The 16091-nt window shown below is 43.0% G+C and overlaps 1 protein-coding gene across 1 annotated transcript; it reads left to right on the top strand.

Moving 5' to 3' along the window:
- The first annotated feature begins 508 nt into the window (after positions 1–508).
- Positions 509–15701, top strand: yy1a (YY1 transcription factor a). Its single transcript, XM_084309527.1, has 5 exons — positions 509–1116; positions 5767–5917; positions 13546–13606; positions 14484–14642; positions 14770–15701. Exons 1-5 carry the CDS (start codon positions 615–617, stop codon positions 14950–14952), a joined length of 1056 nt encoding a protein of 351 aa, XP_084165653.1. The 5' UTR covers positions 509–614; the 3' UTR covers positions 14953–15701.
- Positions 15702–16091: the final 390 nt, after the last annotated feature.

Genomic DNA, 16091 nt, shown 5'->3' with positions numbered 1-16091 from the left:
GATTGTTGTTACTCAGCTGAAAGAGTTGTACCCTTCCTGCTGACTTGTTGTACAGAACTTGGAAGTCGCGTTGGATAAAAGCGTCAGCTAATTGACCAAATGTAAATGTTATGCATATGTCTACAGTATGTAGGCTATGTGGTGTGCAGTGATGCATCAGCAGTGGTCAAATAAGGTGGGTGAAGCTCGCTATGACCTCAAGTCGATCAACAGTAAATCACCAGTATGGCCTATTATGTGCACTATAATATTCACATTATGAATCAAATACAAATGCGCCAGATTAAACGATTCATATTTGTATTGGTTCTTCGTCCACATTTACAGTATTGTCAAATAGACGTATTTAACCTAACCGTAACTTATTTCCATGCATTATAGTTTTCATGAAGGTTTTATTATTTGTTTATTTATTTTTTATTTGGGTTCATTTCTGAAGTTCATCCATCAGTACCAAATCACGCGAGAGTGCCCAACTCCCGTCTAGTGCCGACGAGAACAGGGAAACAGTGTGGAGTAGTTGTGTTGTCGAAGGAGGAAGAAGGCAGAGCAGGCGAAAGGGTAAGCGGCACATAAACATTGAAAGTGGGAGAAGAACATCTGGGATTTTTGACATGGCATCGGGTGATACCCTGTACATAGAGACGGATGGGTCGGAGATGCCAGCCGAGATAGTGGAAATTGAAGTGGAGACTATCGAGACAGTAGTTGAAGAAGACGACGAGGACGACGACGACGACCAGCCTATGATCGCATTACAGCCCCTTGACACGGACGATCCACACTCTATTCACCATCACCAAGAAGTGATTTTGGTGCAAACAAGGGAAGAGGTAGTGGGTGAGGATGATGACGACCTCAACACAGACGATGGTTTCGACGACCAGATCCTCATCCCTGTCCCGATCCCCGCCGTTGAGGACTATATCGAACAGACTCTGGTTACTGTCGCCGGGAGAAGCTCGTCGGCGGGGCGGATGAAGAAGGGGGGAAGCGGGAAGAGAGCGGGCAAAAAGAGCTATTTGGGCGGATCAGAAATGGGTAGAAAGTGGGAACAGAAGCAGGTCCAAATAAAGACGTTGGAAGGGGAGTTTTCAGTTACGATGTGGGCATCGGGTAAGTTGAGAATCTGAGGTGAATTCCTGCAAGCTTGGCTGCTCGCATTGTTCTGTGTCTGCATGCAGCGACTAGGCCTCGTGCGCCCGTCGTCCTCCGACAAACTGGCAACTATTCGCCAACTCGGAACCACTTGCAGCTCTTTTTGAAATGTTTTGTTTTTATGGGAAGCCATGTTTTATGTGTTGATGGGCGCCGCCATATTTTCCCGGTCTAGAAAGTATGGCGGCCCGAAAAAATGGCGTTTCTTTGGCCGGGGAAGATGGCGGCGAGTGTGGGAGCGAGTGCGCTGCTCCTCTGCTGCTAGGCCGCTGTGGCGCAGTTCAGCAGCAGGCCGCGGGGGGAGGGGGCGGGCTTCACGAGACGTTGATAGACCACAGCAACACTTCCGGTATTTTGAGCTCCTGGGGGCGGGGCGGGCTTCATGTGATAGACCACAGCGACACTTCCGGTAGTTTGGGCTCCTGGGAGAGAGCGGGGGGAGGGGCAAGGGAGCGCTTGAATTACTGTTGATTTGAGCCTTGTAGATACAAATCACTTACGTCAAGGCTGAATGATGAATGAAAACTTTATTTAACAGATTGCAGAATGGGTACAATACAGTACGGCTCAATACACACAATTGTTAAGGGGATGCAGACCTGAGAAAGACGTTTGTCTTGTTTCCATCAGGGTCCCCCATTTTCAATTCATCAGGACATATATGACATACATGACATTTATGGCATAGGCCATAGGGACATACATGACATACAGGTATTTAGTACTGTTACATTTGTGACATATACGATATGCAAATATACAGTACTGTTACCCATAGATCCTGATTAGCCCCTTATGTGACTGCGATCTGCAAGCCAGGGGCTTTTGTAACCGCAGTCACTCTCAGCTATGCCGCTACCAGGCTCGTATTAAGTAACAAGCACTGCTTCTGAGCTGGGGGTGTGTCAAAAATATATCTGATATGAATTTCAAAGATACCCAGCGTAGGGCTGGGCGATATGGAAAAAAATCATATCGCGATAATGTTATCATATTTCTCGATATCGATAACGATATCGATAATTATCGTATAGTATATAATTTTTTATATATATATTTTTTTTTATATATAACAACAGATGTATGTTTATTTTGCAGTAATTCTTTGTCATTGCCGCCATCTTTAGTGTTACACCCCCTCACACTCCAGTTCTCAGGCTGCAGTTGGTTTAAAAGCTAAAGTAAACCGGCTTCTCTGCTGGCTGGCTCCAGGGGAGTTGAACAGTTCTGGCTCTGCTAGTTTATTTTCGATCTTTTGGCGCTTTTTTGGTGGACAAACCACCGCACATGTGCACCGTGACTCGTGACTGGAGTCTAGTTTTGCTAGCACACATAGCCTACTGTGTACAGACGGTTTCAAACTGTATTTTAAATTAGAAAGCAAACAAAATAAATGGACAAGAGAAAAATAAATCTCAATTTGGTCAGTATTGTCATTTGGACAAGCAAAGCCATTACTTTAAGTTGCAGGCAAGAAAGACAAGTCTGTCCACTGTCTCTGTCTCTGGGAGAGAATATATACATATGGTGGGGAGGAGACTCAAACAAACCACTTATGTGTAGATATTGATACAAACCACTTACGTCAAGGCTCTAATTAGAGCTAGGGATGCCCCGTTTGTTATCGGCCGATAATCAGTATAAATATGCGATCGGTGATAATGCTTTATTTTTGCCGATCTTCTAAACCGATCTCACTCGCTGGGTTCTGTCTCAGACACCGGGTGGTGCGGCGTCTGCTCATCCCTCCAGCCCCTCCCGCACGCATGTAAACACCGGTCTAGTCTAGTGGGACGGGAGGATAGCGTCTCCCTGAGCTAACATTACAAAATGACCCAGTCAACTATTCACTATTTTAGTTTAATACATGATGAGGCATTGTCTAACCGAACGGTATCTAGCCGGCTAGCTACAGTACTGATAGCTCCTGATATCAACAAATGCTCCAGCAATAGTCTAGTAGAGACGTGTATGATACCTGTTAGCTCACGTTAGCGCAAGTTAGTTCACTGTTCAAAACGAAATGTCCCATTGAACTAAATAATCCACTGAGGCGTTGTATTAACGTTATATATCCGGCTAGCAGTAGCTACAGATAGCTCGTGATATCAATGTCTTATAACACTGATTCGACGCATATTAGAGCTGAGGGCTTGCTGAGCACAGTAACGTTATACCAATAGGGTCCAGCTGCAGCTCCGGAGAATCCTGGCCCTAGCTGGAGGCTACTCGAGTATAGGTCCAGCTGCAGCTCCGGAGAATCCTGGCCGTAGCTGGAGGCTACTAGAGTACACACAGACAGTGGAGCTTGTTGTGTGGTGGCGATGTCTCGCAGATAATACAAGTACAAGTCTAATTATATAATATATATATTTTATTTTAAAAAAAATAGACATTTTATCAAAAACGACCGGTATCTGCCGATATGGCTCACGACGATCGGTATCTGTGGCAAAAAACGTGATCGGGGCATCCCTAATTAGAGCCATATGAAATCCGCGTTCACGGAATTGCGGACGGTATCACGGAATTGACTAATAAAAATGGAATCGACTGCAAAACGTGGAATATTGCAGAATTTTGCCTAATCTGTACTGAAATTCCGTTTTTGGGTGGAACGTTTGTGCGTTGTATTTGGCATAGACGCGACCGGCGTGGCGGGGACCGCTGCGTGTTACACACAACACAGCAGTCTCCAAGCGTCTGGCTGCTTTGATGTTAACATCGTCAAGAAGCTAAGAAATTCCGCAATAAGCCCTAAATTCAGAGCAGAGCAGTATCCTAATGACGTGTCTTGTATGCCTCCGGCGATAAGGTGTTTTGCAAATTCTGTCAACGTACCGCGGACTGGACCCACAAAAACACGACACTATTGTGATTAAATAGCTATGTAACGTTACAGTACATAGGACTATAGATGGAAATGATACAGTAGCTTCTAGCTAAATCTAGTGCACCCATCCATTTGTTTAATGCAAACGGTTGTCATTACACACTGTCCTTTATAAACTAAATTAACTTAAACAGCTATGTAACGTTACAGTACATAGGACTATAGATGGAAATGATGGCTTCTAGCTAAATCTGGTGCACCCATCCATTTGTTTAATGCAAATGATTGTCAATATACACTGTCCTTTATAAACGAAATAAACTAAACTAAAGGTGCTTAAATTATGCATTACTATATTTCATCACAATATAATAGATATAGCTAGGCTACTGACATTGTCATTGTGATAATGTCAGTAGTAGCTGTATCTATTGTTTACACTTGAAATGTGTATTTTTATTTTGTGTGCATTTTTATTTTGTCACAATATTATTTGAAAAATATTGTAAAATTGGGCGGCTATGTGGTGCAGTGGGCAAGGCGCTCACCACGAATACTGGAGACTGGGCTCGAACAGGTTCGCCTCCCTGTTTGAGCCCAGTGCTCCACATTGCTTTCAGTTTAGCTGGTCGTCCGCACTAATACACATTGGCAGTATTAGGGGGAGGGAAACTGATGGGTGGGGATCGGGCGTTGTGGACAGCGACTCCTACAGGTCGGTTGGTGCGCCTGCGCAGTAGAATCAGGAAGCGACGGGGGCGGGGCCCCTCCAAAGCCCAGACCCCTGACGCTGAAAGATCGAGCCGCGCAGGTGGAAAGATGCGACTGCTGTTACCTCGAGTATCGGAGGGGACTCGTGCTATGTATGACTTAGTCCACATTGCAGCCGGCTTGTGGGAGGCATGAAACAGCGTTCAAAGACAGGGGAGGGTTGAATTGGATGATACGAAAATTGGGATGGGAGAAAAATAGAAAATGGGAGAAAAAGTGGATAAAAAAAATATTGTGTAAAATTGAACTACCGGTATTTCTGAGTTGCAGCACTTAAAAACATTAAATGGACTGTTATATCTCATTCAATTGTGGACATTTATTCATTCCCACTTATTAGACACTATTTCTGATGGTAAAATGAGCATAAAAAGCTAAATACTGAATTCTGAAATATTAAAACGGAAAAACGGAATTTGGGAAAAAATCTAATGGAATTTGGAAAATAATAAAACGAATTTCATATGGCTCTAGCTCTAATCAACATTCATTAATTGTATCGCCCCCCCCATCACGATCCATGTAATGTGGAAGTGCAGTGGTCTCTTTATGTTGTAATGTTTGAAGTAGCTAACGTTACATGGTTGGAGTTTAATCCTTGACACGTGTTTGAACTTTGATTGTCACGATTTCATGAGTTTGTTTTATTTCTGCTCACACGTTTTATTAGGTTATATTAGCTTCAGTTTTCGCAAAGAAGTCAATACATGACTGACATACATATTTCCCGTATTATCGGTGGCTTTAGAATTTATTGAAAAAGTATACAAGTAACGTTACTTGCGTAGAGCTAATGTTTTTAAACATTTTTACTAGGTTATGATATCCGTGACCCATCTTTAAATCTCCACTATACCTATCTAGCGATTGCACACTGAATTGATCACAAGGTTCCCATCAGGTGCTCAGCAATAAGTCCGTCCAATCAGCATTTATTTGAGTTCAAACCAGTGTTTGGTCAAACGCGGTAAAGCCCATATTACACTCTCTTCTCCCTCTCTCAGATGACAAGAAAGATATAGATCATGAAGAACAGATCATTGGTGAGAATTCTCCTCCAGACTACTCTGAATACATGACCGGAAAGAAGCTGCCTCCCGGAGGTATCCCCGGCATCGACCTGTCGGATCCCAAACAGTTGGCAGAATTTGCACGGTGAGTGACAACTTGAGCTTTATTGTAAACCCAGGCCGATGTGTCGCTGGTGTGTTGCTCACCCAGTGACCAGGTGCTCCAACAAGGTTATCCTGGATAGTACTGGGCAATATATTGATGCACAGCATGGTCACACTGTTTGTGTGTGTATATCTTGAACCATGATATACAATTTAGTTAAGATTAAAGGTCAAGTTCAGAATTTTGGTTCTATCCCTATTTCCTACTCCTAAATTATGTTGTCAAAAGGTAGTCTTTTCAGCACATGCTGTACTTCATATTAGGGATGCACGATATTGATTTTGACACCGATACCGATAACTTTATGCTCCTCAAGCCGATAACCGATATCGATAACCGATATTTATTGTATTAAAAAAAATTTTTTAATGTATATATATTTTTTTATCTTTTTCTTTTTTCCAACATGAAACAAAACATATCACAATACAATAATAATAATACATAAAAAGACTTCCCAGGACAATAACTTAACACCAACTTAAATGTATATTCCTGTAGTTTTGACCTAACCAGACAACAGAAACAAAAGCCAAGACAACAGTTTTGACTGATAAAGTGACTATATTTATTTTTCCAAATGAAAATTCACAATCCGTCAACAACTTATAATACATCCAACCTAAGACGCTCAAAGCTTTTTTTTCTTCTTTTTTCAAAGCTGTCCGCCTTGAAAGAAAGGCTTTGAGTGGACACATAGCCTAGCAGGTCGCCTGCGGCATCACCACCGCTGCGATGGTGTTAGAAGCCTACGACGGCGGCGCGAGCACGCTTGTACCTATTGACGAGTCGTTTGCTAAATTAAAGAAGTTTGACAGAAATGACCCAAGGGCTCAAGCCGCTAGCTTTTAAGCAGTCCTTGGTGGTGCAAATTAACCTGGCTACTACGGAGCAATAAGTGACTGCGTATTCAACCAAGGGTTGCATCAGCCATGAAAGGGGCTAGCTTTGCTTAGCTCCCCGCGTCGTCGCAGGCTTTTAAGTTAACACAATAACGGGCGGCTACGTGGCGTAGTGGGCAAGGCACTCACCACGAAATGCTGGAGACGCTGGGCTCGTCAGTTCGAGCCCAGCGCTCCACATTTGCTTTCAGTTTAGCTGGTCGTCCACAGTAATACACATTGGCCGTATTACGGGGAGGGAAACTGAAGGGTGGGGATCGGGCGTTGTGAACAGCGACTCCTACAGGTCGGTTGGTGCGCCTGCACAGTAGAATCAGGAAGTGTCGGGGGCAGCGTGAGCCTCCCACGCGTTACTCCTCGCCACTGAGAGATCGAGCTGCGCAGGTGAAAAGATGCGACTGCTGTTACCTCAAGTACCGGAGGGGACTTGTGCTATGTATGACTTAGTCCACATTGCAGCCGGCTTGTGGGAGGCAAGAAACAGCGTCCGTGACAGGGGAGGGTTGAATTGGATGATACGAAATTGGGATGGGTGAAAAATATAGAAAAATGGGAGAAAAGGTGGATCAAAAAAAAAGGTTAACACAATAACACACCATCGCAGCGGTGGTGATGCCGCAGGTGACCTGCTAGGTTGGATGTATCACAAGCCGCTGCACTTTTCCCTCCTCGTGGAACTTCTGCATTGCATTTATTACAAATAGCAAGCGAACTTTTCCCTGCTGAAACAATCCCCACTAGCGTCGCCATCTTTGTTTACATCCGCGCTGCTTTCAAAAAACGTACGTGGCTACGTCACAGCCAAGAAAGGGAGCGCTGGATTTGTGTAAAACGCCCTGTTCCTAAACCACACGCTACCAGTCGTACCACAGTACTGGCAAAACGGGAGGAGCCGACAGTCAAAACAAACGCATTTCATCCAAATTCACCCACACCGCATTTTTTTTTACCAAAAAATATATTATATTATCGGAGCTATTAATAACGTTATCGGAATGACGTCATAATTGCTGATATCGGCCCGATAATTATCGTGCATCCCTACTTCATATGCAGTGTTTCCACAGTTTGAGAATGTACTTGTGGTAGGTTTGTTTTGGTTCATCTATTGGTGATAAGTAGGGATGCCCCGATCACGTTTTTTATCACCGATCGTCTTGAGCCATATCGGCCGATACCGATCCGATATAGATCGTTTTTGATTAAAAAAAAATTATATATATATATTTTTTATAACATATATATATTAGGGCGTTCAGGTGGCGTAGCGGAGATTGCGTTCGTCACCAACGCCGGAGATGCTGGATTCGCGTGTTCGAATCCAGCTCCCGGCGTTGTCACCAGCTTGGCTGGCCGTTCACACTAATACAATTGGCAGTATTAGATGGTGGGAAAGCTGGCGGGTGGGTCCTGGGCGTTGTGGACAGTGACCCCTACAGTTCGGTCGGGGCGCCTGCTCAGCGAGGGTAGTATCTGGAGAGAGGTAGTGCAGCCTCCCACACGTTACACTCTCCCAGTGAGAATCTGCGCGGCCAGGCTGCCTGTAGCTTATTCCCAGCGGAAGAGTGCGTCGCGTGCTTCCGCGTTTTCTCTGATTGGCCATGACGCCCATGTGACCACGGCAGCGCGAGAGAGCTGCAGCGTGGAAATAGGCTGTCTATTGCCTCGCGCTGCAGCGCGGAAATAGGCTGTCTATTGCCATTCTCTAAGACAAACTCTAACCTTAACCAGCTCCTTAACAGCGCCTAAACTTAAAACCCTTCTAACCTTAACCAACTCCGAAACAATGCCTAACCTTAACCATGCCTAACCTTAACCATAACCAACTCCGAAAGAATATTGCCATTCTCTAAGACAAACTCTAACCATAACCAGCTCCTTAACAGCGCCTAAACATAACCCTTCTAACCTTAACCAACTCCGAAACAATGCCTAACCTTAACCATAACCAACTCCGAAACAATGCTTAACTTAACCGGCGAAAGAATGCACGTTTAAAAAAAAAAAAAAAAAAAAAAAAAAAAAAAAATGAAGGGATTCGAACTTGTCACCAACGGACCGCAGGGTCCGCAGCGCTGCCAGTTGAGCTAAGCGTCGAATGAAAAACATCAGGGATTACGGCTACATAATGCCGCAAGCTCTGCCGCTCCGCAGGGCGTGTCGCAGCCAATCAGGGAAAACGCGGAAGCACTCGGCAGCACTCTTCCGCTGGGAATAAGCTATAGGCGGCCAGGCTGGAGGAAAGCATGTGACAGTCTCCGGTCTCTCGGACCAACAGTAGGAGAAAGTGCGCAACAACCAGGAAGGGTGGGATGGGAGAAAAATCGGAAAAAAGAAGGAGATTAAGAAGATAATAAAAAAAAAATATATATATATATATTATATAGTTATACTTGTAGTTAGGGCTGGGCGATATGGCCAAAAACGTTATTGCGATAAAATTATAAAATTATTTTCATATCACTCTATATCGATAATTATCGTCGATATAATTTCTGTCAAGTTTAATTAACTTCTTATGCCCGGCGCAGACAGACGGGTTATTAATAGACTTGCTTGTTTTGCGTCATCAGTCCGCGCACACCAGTGCATAGATTATTATATTCCACCAGGGGGCAACCTACCGCCACTGGATATGCATTATAAGAATGGAACTAACAGTTAGCCAGAGCAAGCGGTGTATCCCACGACAATGTACTAACTATCACCCTAAAATACTCCGTTCTGCCCCAATTCCACATCTCAGAGGACCTGACATGGACAACACACATAGACTCAGTCGTAAAAAAGGCGAAGCAGCGCTAGGGCTGGGCGATATGACGATATTATATAAATATCGGGTACAGTTCATTAACGATACACTTTTTTAACGTATTGTGGATATCGTGATGTTTTGCCCAAGAGGATTGTGTCGCGTCAATCTGGTCCACACCCGTTCAAACTTTTGAACAACGCCGCCCCCACACACAATACTGCATCAAAGTTACTAATTATTATTAACAAAGGCATTCGTTTTGTGGCATTAACGTTATATAGTTACACGTTCAATAACATTAGCGTATTTACCCAAACATAGCAATGTCCGATGACGACATAGATAGCAAGCGTTACTGTTCATATCTCAGCCCGTGCGGAGTTGTGCATGCCCATTCTGCGGTCTGTTAATAAAGTTTTCAATCAGACAGATGTATGGAAAGGCTTTTATTATAACATTCGTTGCAATAAAATCATTATGGCTTGTTTAGTCATGCTGCGGTGCGCTGGTAATCACTCGTCTGCCGCAGGGAGCTGTTGTTGTCGTTGAGCTGAGCTCAGCTCTCGTCAAAATCAATTGCGGAAGTAAAAAACGCATAGAGCTTGCCGATTGGTGCTAAGAACAGCAGGGCGGGTTCAATCGGTGTGACGTAATTGGCAGACTCGACTGTCAATCAAAATTATTCTGTTGCCGGCTGAATGATCGAATGAATGAAAACGTTATTAACGATTGCAGAATGGGTACAATACAGTACAGCTCAATACAACAACAGTGGACTGGGGGATGAAGACCAGAAAAAGACTTTCGGCTTTTTTACATAAGGGTCCTCCATTTTCAATTCATCAAAACATTTAGAGACATACAAATATACAGTAGTTTCATAAAAATGCTAAAATGCTATTTATTTATTGATTGATTGATTGATTTAAAACTTTATTAACATATTGCAGAATGGGTACAGTACAGCTCAATACATACAATTGTTAAGGGGATGCAGACCAGAGAAAGTCTTTCGTCTTGTTTACATCAGGGTCCCCCATTTTCAATTAATCATATTTCATATCTAAATCATATAATATCTCATTGCTAAATATATGCAATATATAATCTAATAATCCAATAATCTAAATCTAATATATAATATAAAAATGCTAAATGCATGGGTATTTTATTTAGTCTTTAATGTTAGCTTGCAAACTCAAATACTGTCTTGGTAAGCCTCATAATGAATTGTTTGGGGAAAAAAAGAAAAACATCGTGATGTGTATCGTGTATCGCCGAAAGGTCAGAAAATATCGTGATATCATATTTAGGCCATATCGCCCAGCCCTAAGCAGCGCCTCTACCACCTGAGACTGTTAAGGAAGTTCAGAGTATCTGGGAAGATACTCCAGTCCTTCTACTCCGGAGCTGTAGAGAGCATCTTGACTGGAAACATCACTGCCTGGTATGGCAACAGCACGGCACAGGACAAGAAGGCCCTACAGAGAGTGGTGCGCTCAGCCGAGCGTACCACTGGTATTGCACTACCAACCCTGCAGGTCCTATACAACAAGAGGTGCAAATCCAGAGCCTGCAGGATAATGAAAGACCCTCACCACCCCAACAACAGCCTGTTCACGCTGCTGCGGTCAGGCAAACGCCTGCGAGCACCAGTAACGAGGACAGAGATACTTAGGCTCAGCTTCTTCCCCCAGGCCATCAGAGCCTTGAACACTGAACTCTCCACGCACAAGCACACATGAGCACACACACTGTACACGCTCACACACTAGCAGCCACTTTAACATGAGCACACACTCACTCATGCTGCACACGCTCACACTATAGACACTTTACAGAAGGAAAGATCACTTTAAGAATAGTATAGCTTGAGATCGTATAATATAGCATTGTATAGCAGTGTACATAAAGACCCAATGCCTCATCCGTAGCTAACAGTGTACTGCACTGCCACAGGACCTAGCATGTCCTACCATGCTCTGTAAATAGCTCATGTACAGATACCGATATGCCTACTTTGTTTACTTGTTTATTGCACTATGTCGCTCTATTGGTTGGACTCTTATTATTATTACTTGTACTATTTCACATCGTTGCGGGCGAGACCCCCCGCATTTCACTGTATACCTGTATGCCGTGACAAATAAAACTCTTGTATCTTGTACATTGCAACGACGTCCACCGCATACCCCACACTACTCTAACCGTTACCATCAAAATTCACGCCACACACCCACTCCGCACGTAAACTATAAAATAGCGGCGTGCAAGCTAATGATCCTAGCCAGCCTTGTTTCAAATGTACTAACTATCACCCTGAAATACTCCGTTCCGCCCCAATACATTGCAACAACATCCACCGTGGCGCAGCATACCCCACACTACTCTAACCGTTACCCTCAGAATTCACGCCACACACCCACTCCGCACGTAAACTATAAAATAGCGGCGTGCAAGCTAATGATCCTAGCCAGCCTTGTTTACTACCCAGAGGTGCACCGCGGGTCTCCTTCGCTGTCGCCATCTCCTTCACTGATTGGTTGTTAGTGTGTGTGCGCTGATATCCAAGCTTGGAAAATCGATATATCGAAACTTTGCGATCACGTTTCATGTTTATTTCGAGGAAATAATTTATCGCGATAGTTATCGTTTTATCGCCCAGCCCTACTTGTAGTTGTATTATCTGCGAGACATCGCCACCACGCAACAAGTCAAAATGCTCGCTATCTCCACTGTCTGTGTGTATACTCTGCTTTGATCAAATCACATTCAGCATGCCCTCAGCAGGGTATATCTGCGGCTCTGCAGATATACCCTACTCCCTCAGCTAGCCCCGTTTGTGACTGCGATGCAAGCCGGGGCTCGAATACGCATCGAGTCAATGTTATAAGACATTGATATCGGGAGCTATCTGTAGCTACTGCTAGCCGGCTAGATAACGTTAAGACAACGCCTCAGTGAACTATTTAGTTGAATGGGACATTTCGTTTTGAACAGTGAGCTAACGTGAGCTAACGGAGGTATCATACACTAGTACTAGACTATTTCTGGAGCATTTGTTGATATCAGGAGCTATCAGTAGCTAGCCGGCTAGATACCGTTAGACAATGCCTCATGTATTAAACTAAAAGTGAATAGTTGACTGGGTCATTTTGTAACGGTAGCTAACGTTAGCTCACGGAGGTCGCATGCACTAGGTTAGAGCAGACTATTGCCCGAGCTTGTTTACATGGGTGCGGGAGGGGCTGGAGGAGGAGGAGCAGACGCCGCAGCTCTCAGACAGAACTCAGCGAGTGAGAACTCCGCTAAGAATTGGATCATGTTTTTCGATCGGTTTTGACAATCGGCGAAAATAAAGCATTATCACCGATCGCATATTTATACTGATTATCGGCCGATACCGATCGGTGGCCGATAGATCGGGGCATCCCTAGTGATAAGCAGTCATTGCTGTTTTCATGTGCTTTCTATCCTTATACCGCTGAGTTGTGTCTTCTATTCATTCCAAACAAACTGCTGTTTGTACTTGTGATGTAAAACGTGTCACTTCCTGTGTGGGATGATCTTTCCGGGAATGTCCTACCAGACACTTGTGTTTAGAGCAGCAAATGTACATACAGACTAGGTACTAGGTATAAAATACCCATTGTGTTATATTTGGCAATAATGTGAAAGCGACATATGATAATGTTCAAGATTATTACTTTAATAATATTTAATATTTATATTTAATCAATTGTGAATCACATTTCTCACTAAATAGATTCTGAAACGTTTTGGTGTCTCAGTTTGATTCTCATTATGTCATGAACAGCAATTCGATTATTTAATATTTTAAGTCCAGGCTTACACAAATTAAATTAAAATTGTATATATTTTATTTATTTATACATATCACCAGCCCCATCTTGAAATGCAATGCATTGAAGCTTTTTTTTTCACTTTAGAATGAAGCCACGGAAGATAAAAGAAGACGATGCCCCCAGGACCATAGCCTGCCCACACAAAGTGAGTGATGTTTTCTGACCGGCACCAGCTTTAATGACATCATATGTGTTTGGTGAAAGGAGGAGGACTTTCATCTTGTTATCTTGTGTGACAGGATGTTTCAATGCTAAGAAATGAGAACATTTCACATTACCTCCTATTCCATTCCATTCCTCTTCATTCCATTCATGGAAAGTGACTAAATGAAACCCCATCTAATGAAATACGATTATCGATTTTAAAATAATCCCACTTCTGATAATGTCAAACCTTTGTTCCTATTAGTCCTCACCAATGGCCTGGTCTATTTTGCCTTTGCCTTTTATCAATGTTTCAATCAAGTCCTGCTTAAACAGCCTGTTCCATTAGGAGACTCATTAAATCATAGAAGTGAAACGCTTTCTACTGCCATTTTGCAGACACTTAAAAGGCAGTGTAACATCCATATTGAGCATGTATGTCTATCTCATTGGCGGTTGCCTATCCCTGTTGCAGGGAGTCTATCTGTTTTTCAAAAACACATTTTAAGTGTTATGTGAATATTAATGTCGAACTATCATATACGTGCCCCCCCAAGAGGATGGATAGAGGCTAATGTGATATGTAGTGAACATTCACAAGTAAATAATGGTCTAACTTGATCATTATTTGGGCTAAGGACAAGCTATAGAAAAAATATAGAAAAAAAAAGTAGAATCACCCAAACTCCTTTACTGGGAGTGTATGTCCATGTGTGTGTGTTAGGGGGGCTCTACCCCATGGGGAATCAAACCCTCAACCATACTAGTGCCATGCTTCCAATTGAGTGACAGAGGACCACATACTAAAAAAGGGCCACACCGTTTGATTAAATAATCATCTCCCGTGTGATTAATTTCTACCATGGTTCTTTCCTCAGGGATGCACAAAGATGTTCAGGGACAACTCGGCGATGAGGAAGCACTTGCACACCCATGGGCCCCGTGTACACGTTTGTGCCGAGTGTGGCAAAGCCTTCGTGGAGAGCTCAAAGCTGAAGAGACACCAACTCGTACACACTGGGGAGAAACCCTTCCAGGTGGGTTCCTTCTTTCTATTGTAAAATACTACTGTTGAAATGTTTTAATCTGATGGTCACTTGATAGATGCGTTTTTCTACCTTGGTCTGAGACATTTCTGTGGTTTAACTCTCTTTTCCTCTCCAGTGCACATTTGAGGGCTGTGGCAAGCGCTTCTCTCTGGACTTTAACCTACGCACGCATGTGCGTATTCACACTGGAGACCGCCCCTATGTATGCCCGTTCGACGGCTGCAACAAGAAGTTTGCCCAGTCTACCAACCTCAAGTCTCACATCCTCACACATGCCAAAGCCAAAAATAATCAGTGAATCAGCTGCCGTCAACTCGACCTACCAACAGCACGAGAATACATCGGAGGATTCAACCCCACTCCCTTGCAGGCAGAAATGTCCTGCGGCCTGCTCTGTTGTGAGATTTGAAACCCTCATGTGTATTGTTTCTAGATAACAACAAAAGACGGTTTTGGGAGAGGAATGACATTAAGACTTTTTGATGTGTGTTTATGGGGGTTTCAATGATGAACTCTTTAGAGAACTGCTAACCCCTCCCAGCTCTTACGCCATGACATCACCTGAAGGAAAAAAGCTTATGGTTTCTTCATGCAAAGAAGTGGATTCATGGATCCGTAACCCCCCAAAAAATCTATTTATACCTTTACCGCAGCCATTTTTAAAAAGACATTTTACAATAAAAGTATAATTAGCATTTATCAAACTCCAAGGAAATTATCGCTTTCTAATTTTGTACTTTTCCTAACTGTGCATATTGTACATTTTCTTTGGCATAAGCTTAGTTGTAATATGTATGTAATATGTTTTTGTTTTTTTCCCCAGAGAATTATATAGCTGAAGAATCTGTTATATAGCCCTTGGAAGAGTTTTGACAGTATGCTGTACCTGCTGTTTTTTCCTGTACAGGTTTGTTTTGGGTGGTTGGGTAGTGGTGCTCCATACTGATTTTGTATAGTATAACATTCAGATATATCGAAATAATGTAGATAATAGCAATGTGATTTCAGTAGCGTTGATTATTAAAAAAAAAAAATCCCCTGCACTACCAGATACAAATGTGTCATGTCTGCCTTTGTGTGTTTATTTATTTTACTTGTATACAACACAACCATGCATGTTGTCGATACAACAGCTTGCTAGGTAGTTACTTGCCGCTGTTAATAAAAAAAACTGCTGTTTCTGGCTTTATATTTACAGAGCCTGCCATTAGTTTACAAAACTTATTTACGTGCAACCCTTAAATTATTCTATCTGATCTCAATAGTCAAAACTATTTTGAGGCACTGAACCAAAAACAAGCCTAGCTAGTTTGTAAACGGAGAAAATAACTAGGTAGCTTTCGATCTTCAAATTGTGTTCCAGGGACCTGTTTTTTTTCTGAGTTTGTTTATTCGGTTAAGAAAATATACAGTCTGGTCCATAAAATGTTTGACATT

This window comes from Notolepis coatsorum (genome assembly GCF_963971535.1).
Source record: "Notolepis coatsorum genome assembly, chromosome: 3".
Taxonomy (NCBI): Eukaryota; Metazoa; Chordata; class Actinopteri; order Aulopiformes; family Paralepididae; genus Notolepis; species Notolepis coatsorum.
Note: the sequence above shows the minus strand (reverse complement) of the source record. Positions and strands in the feature narration are given on the sequence as shown.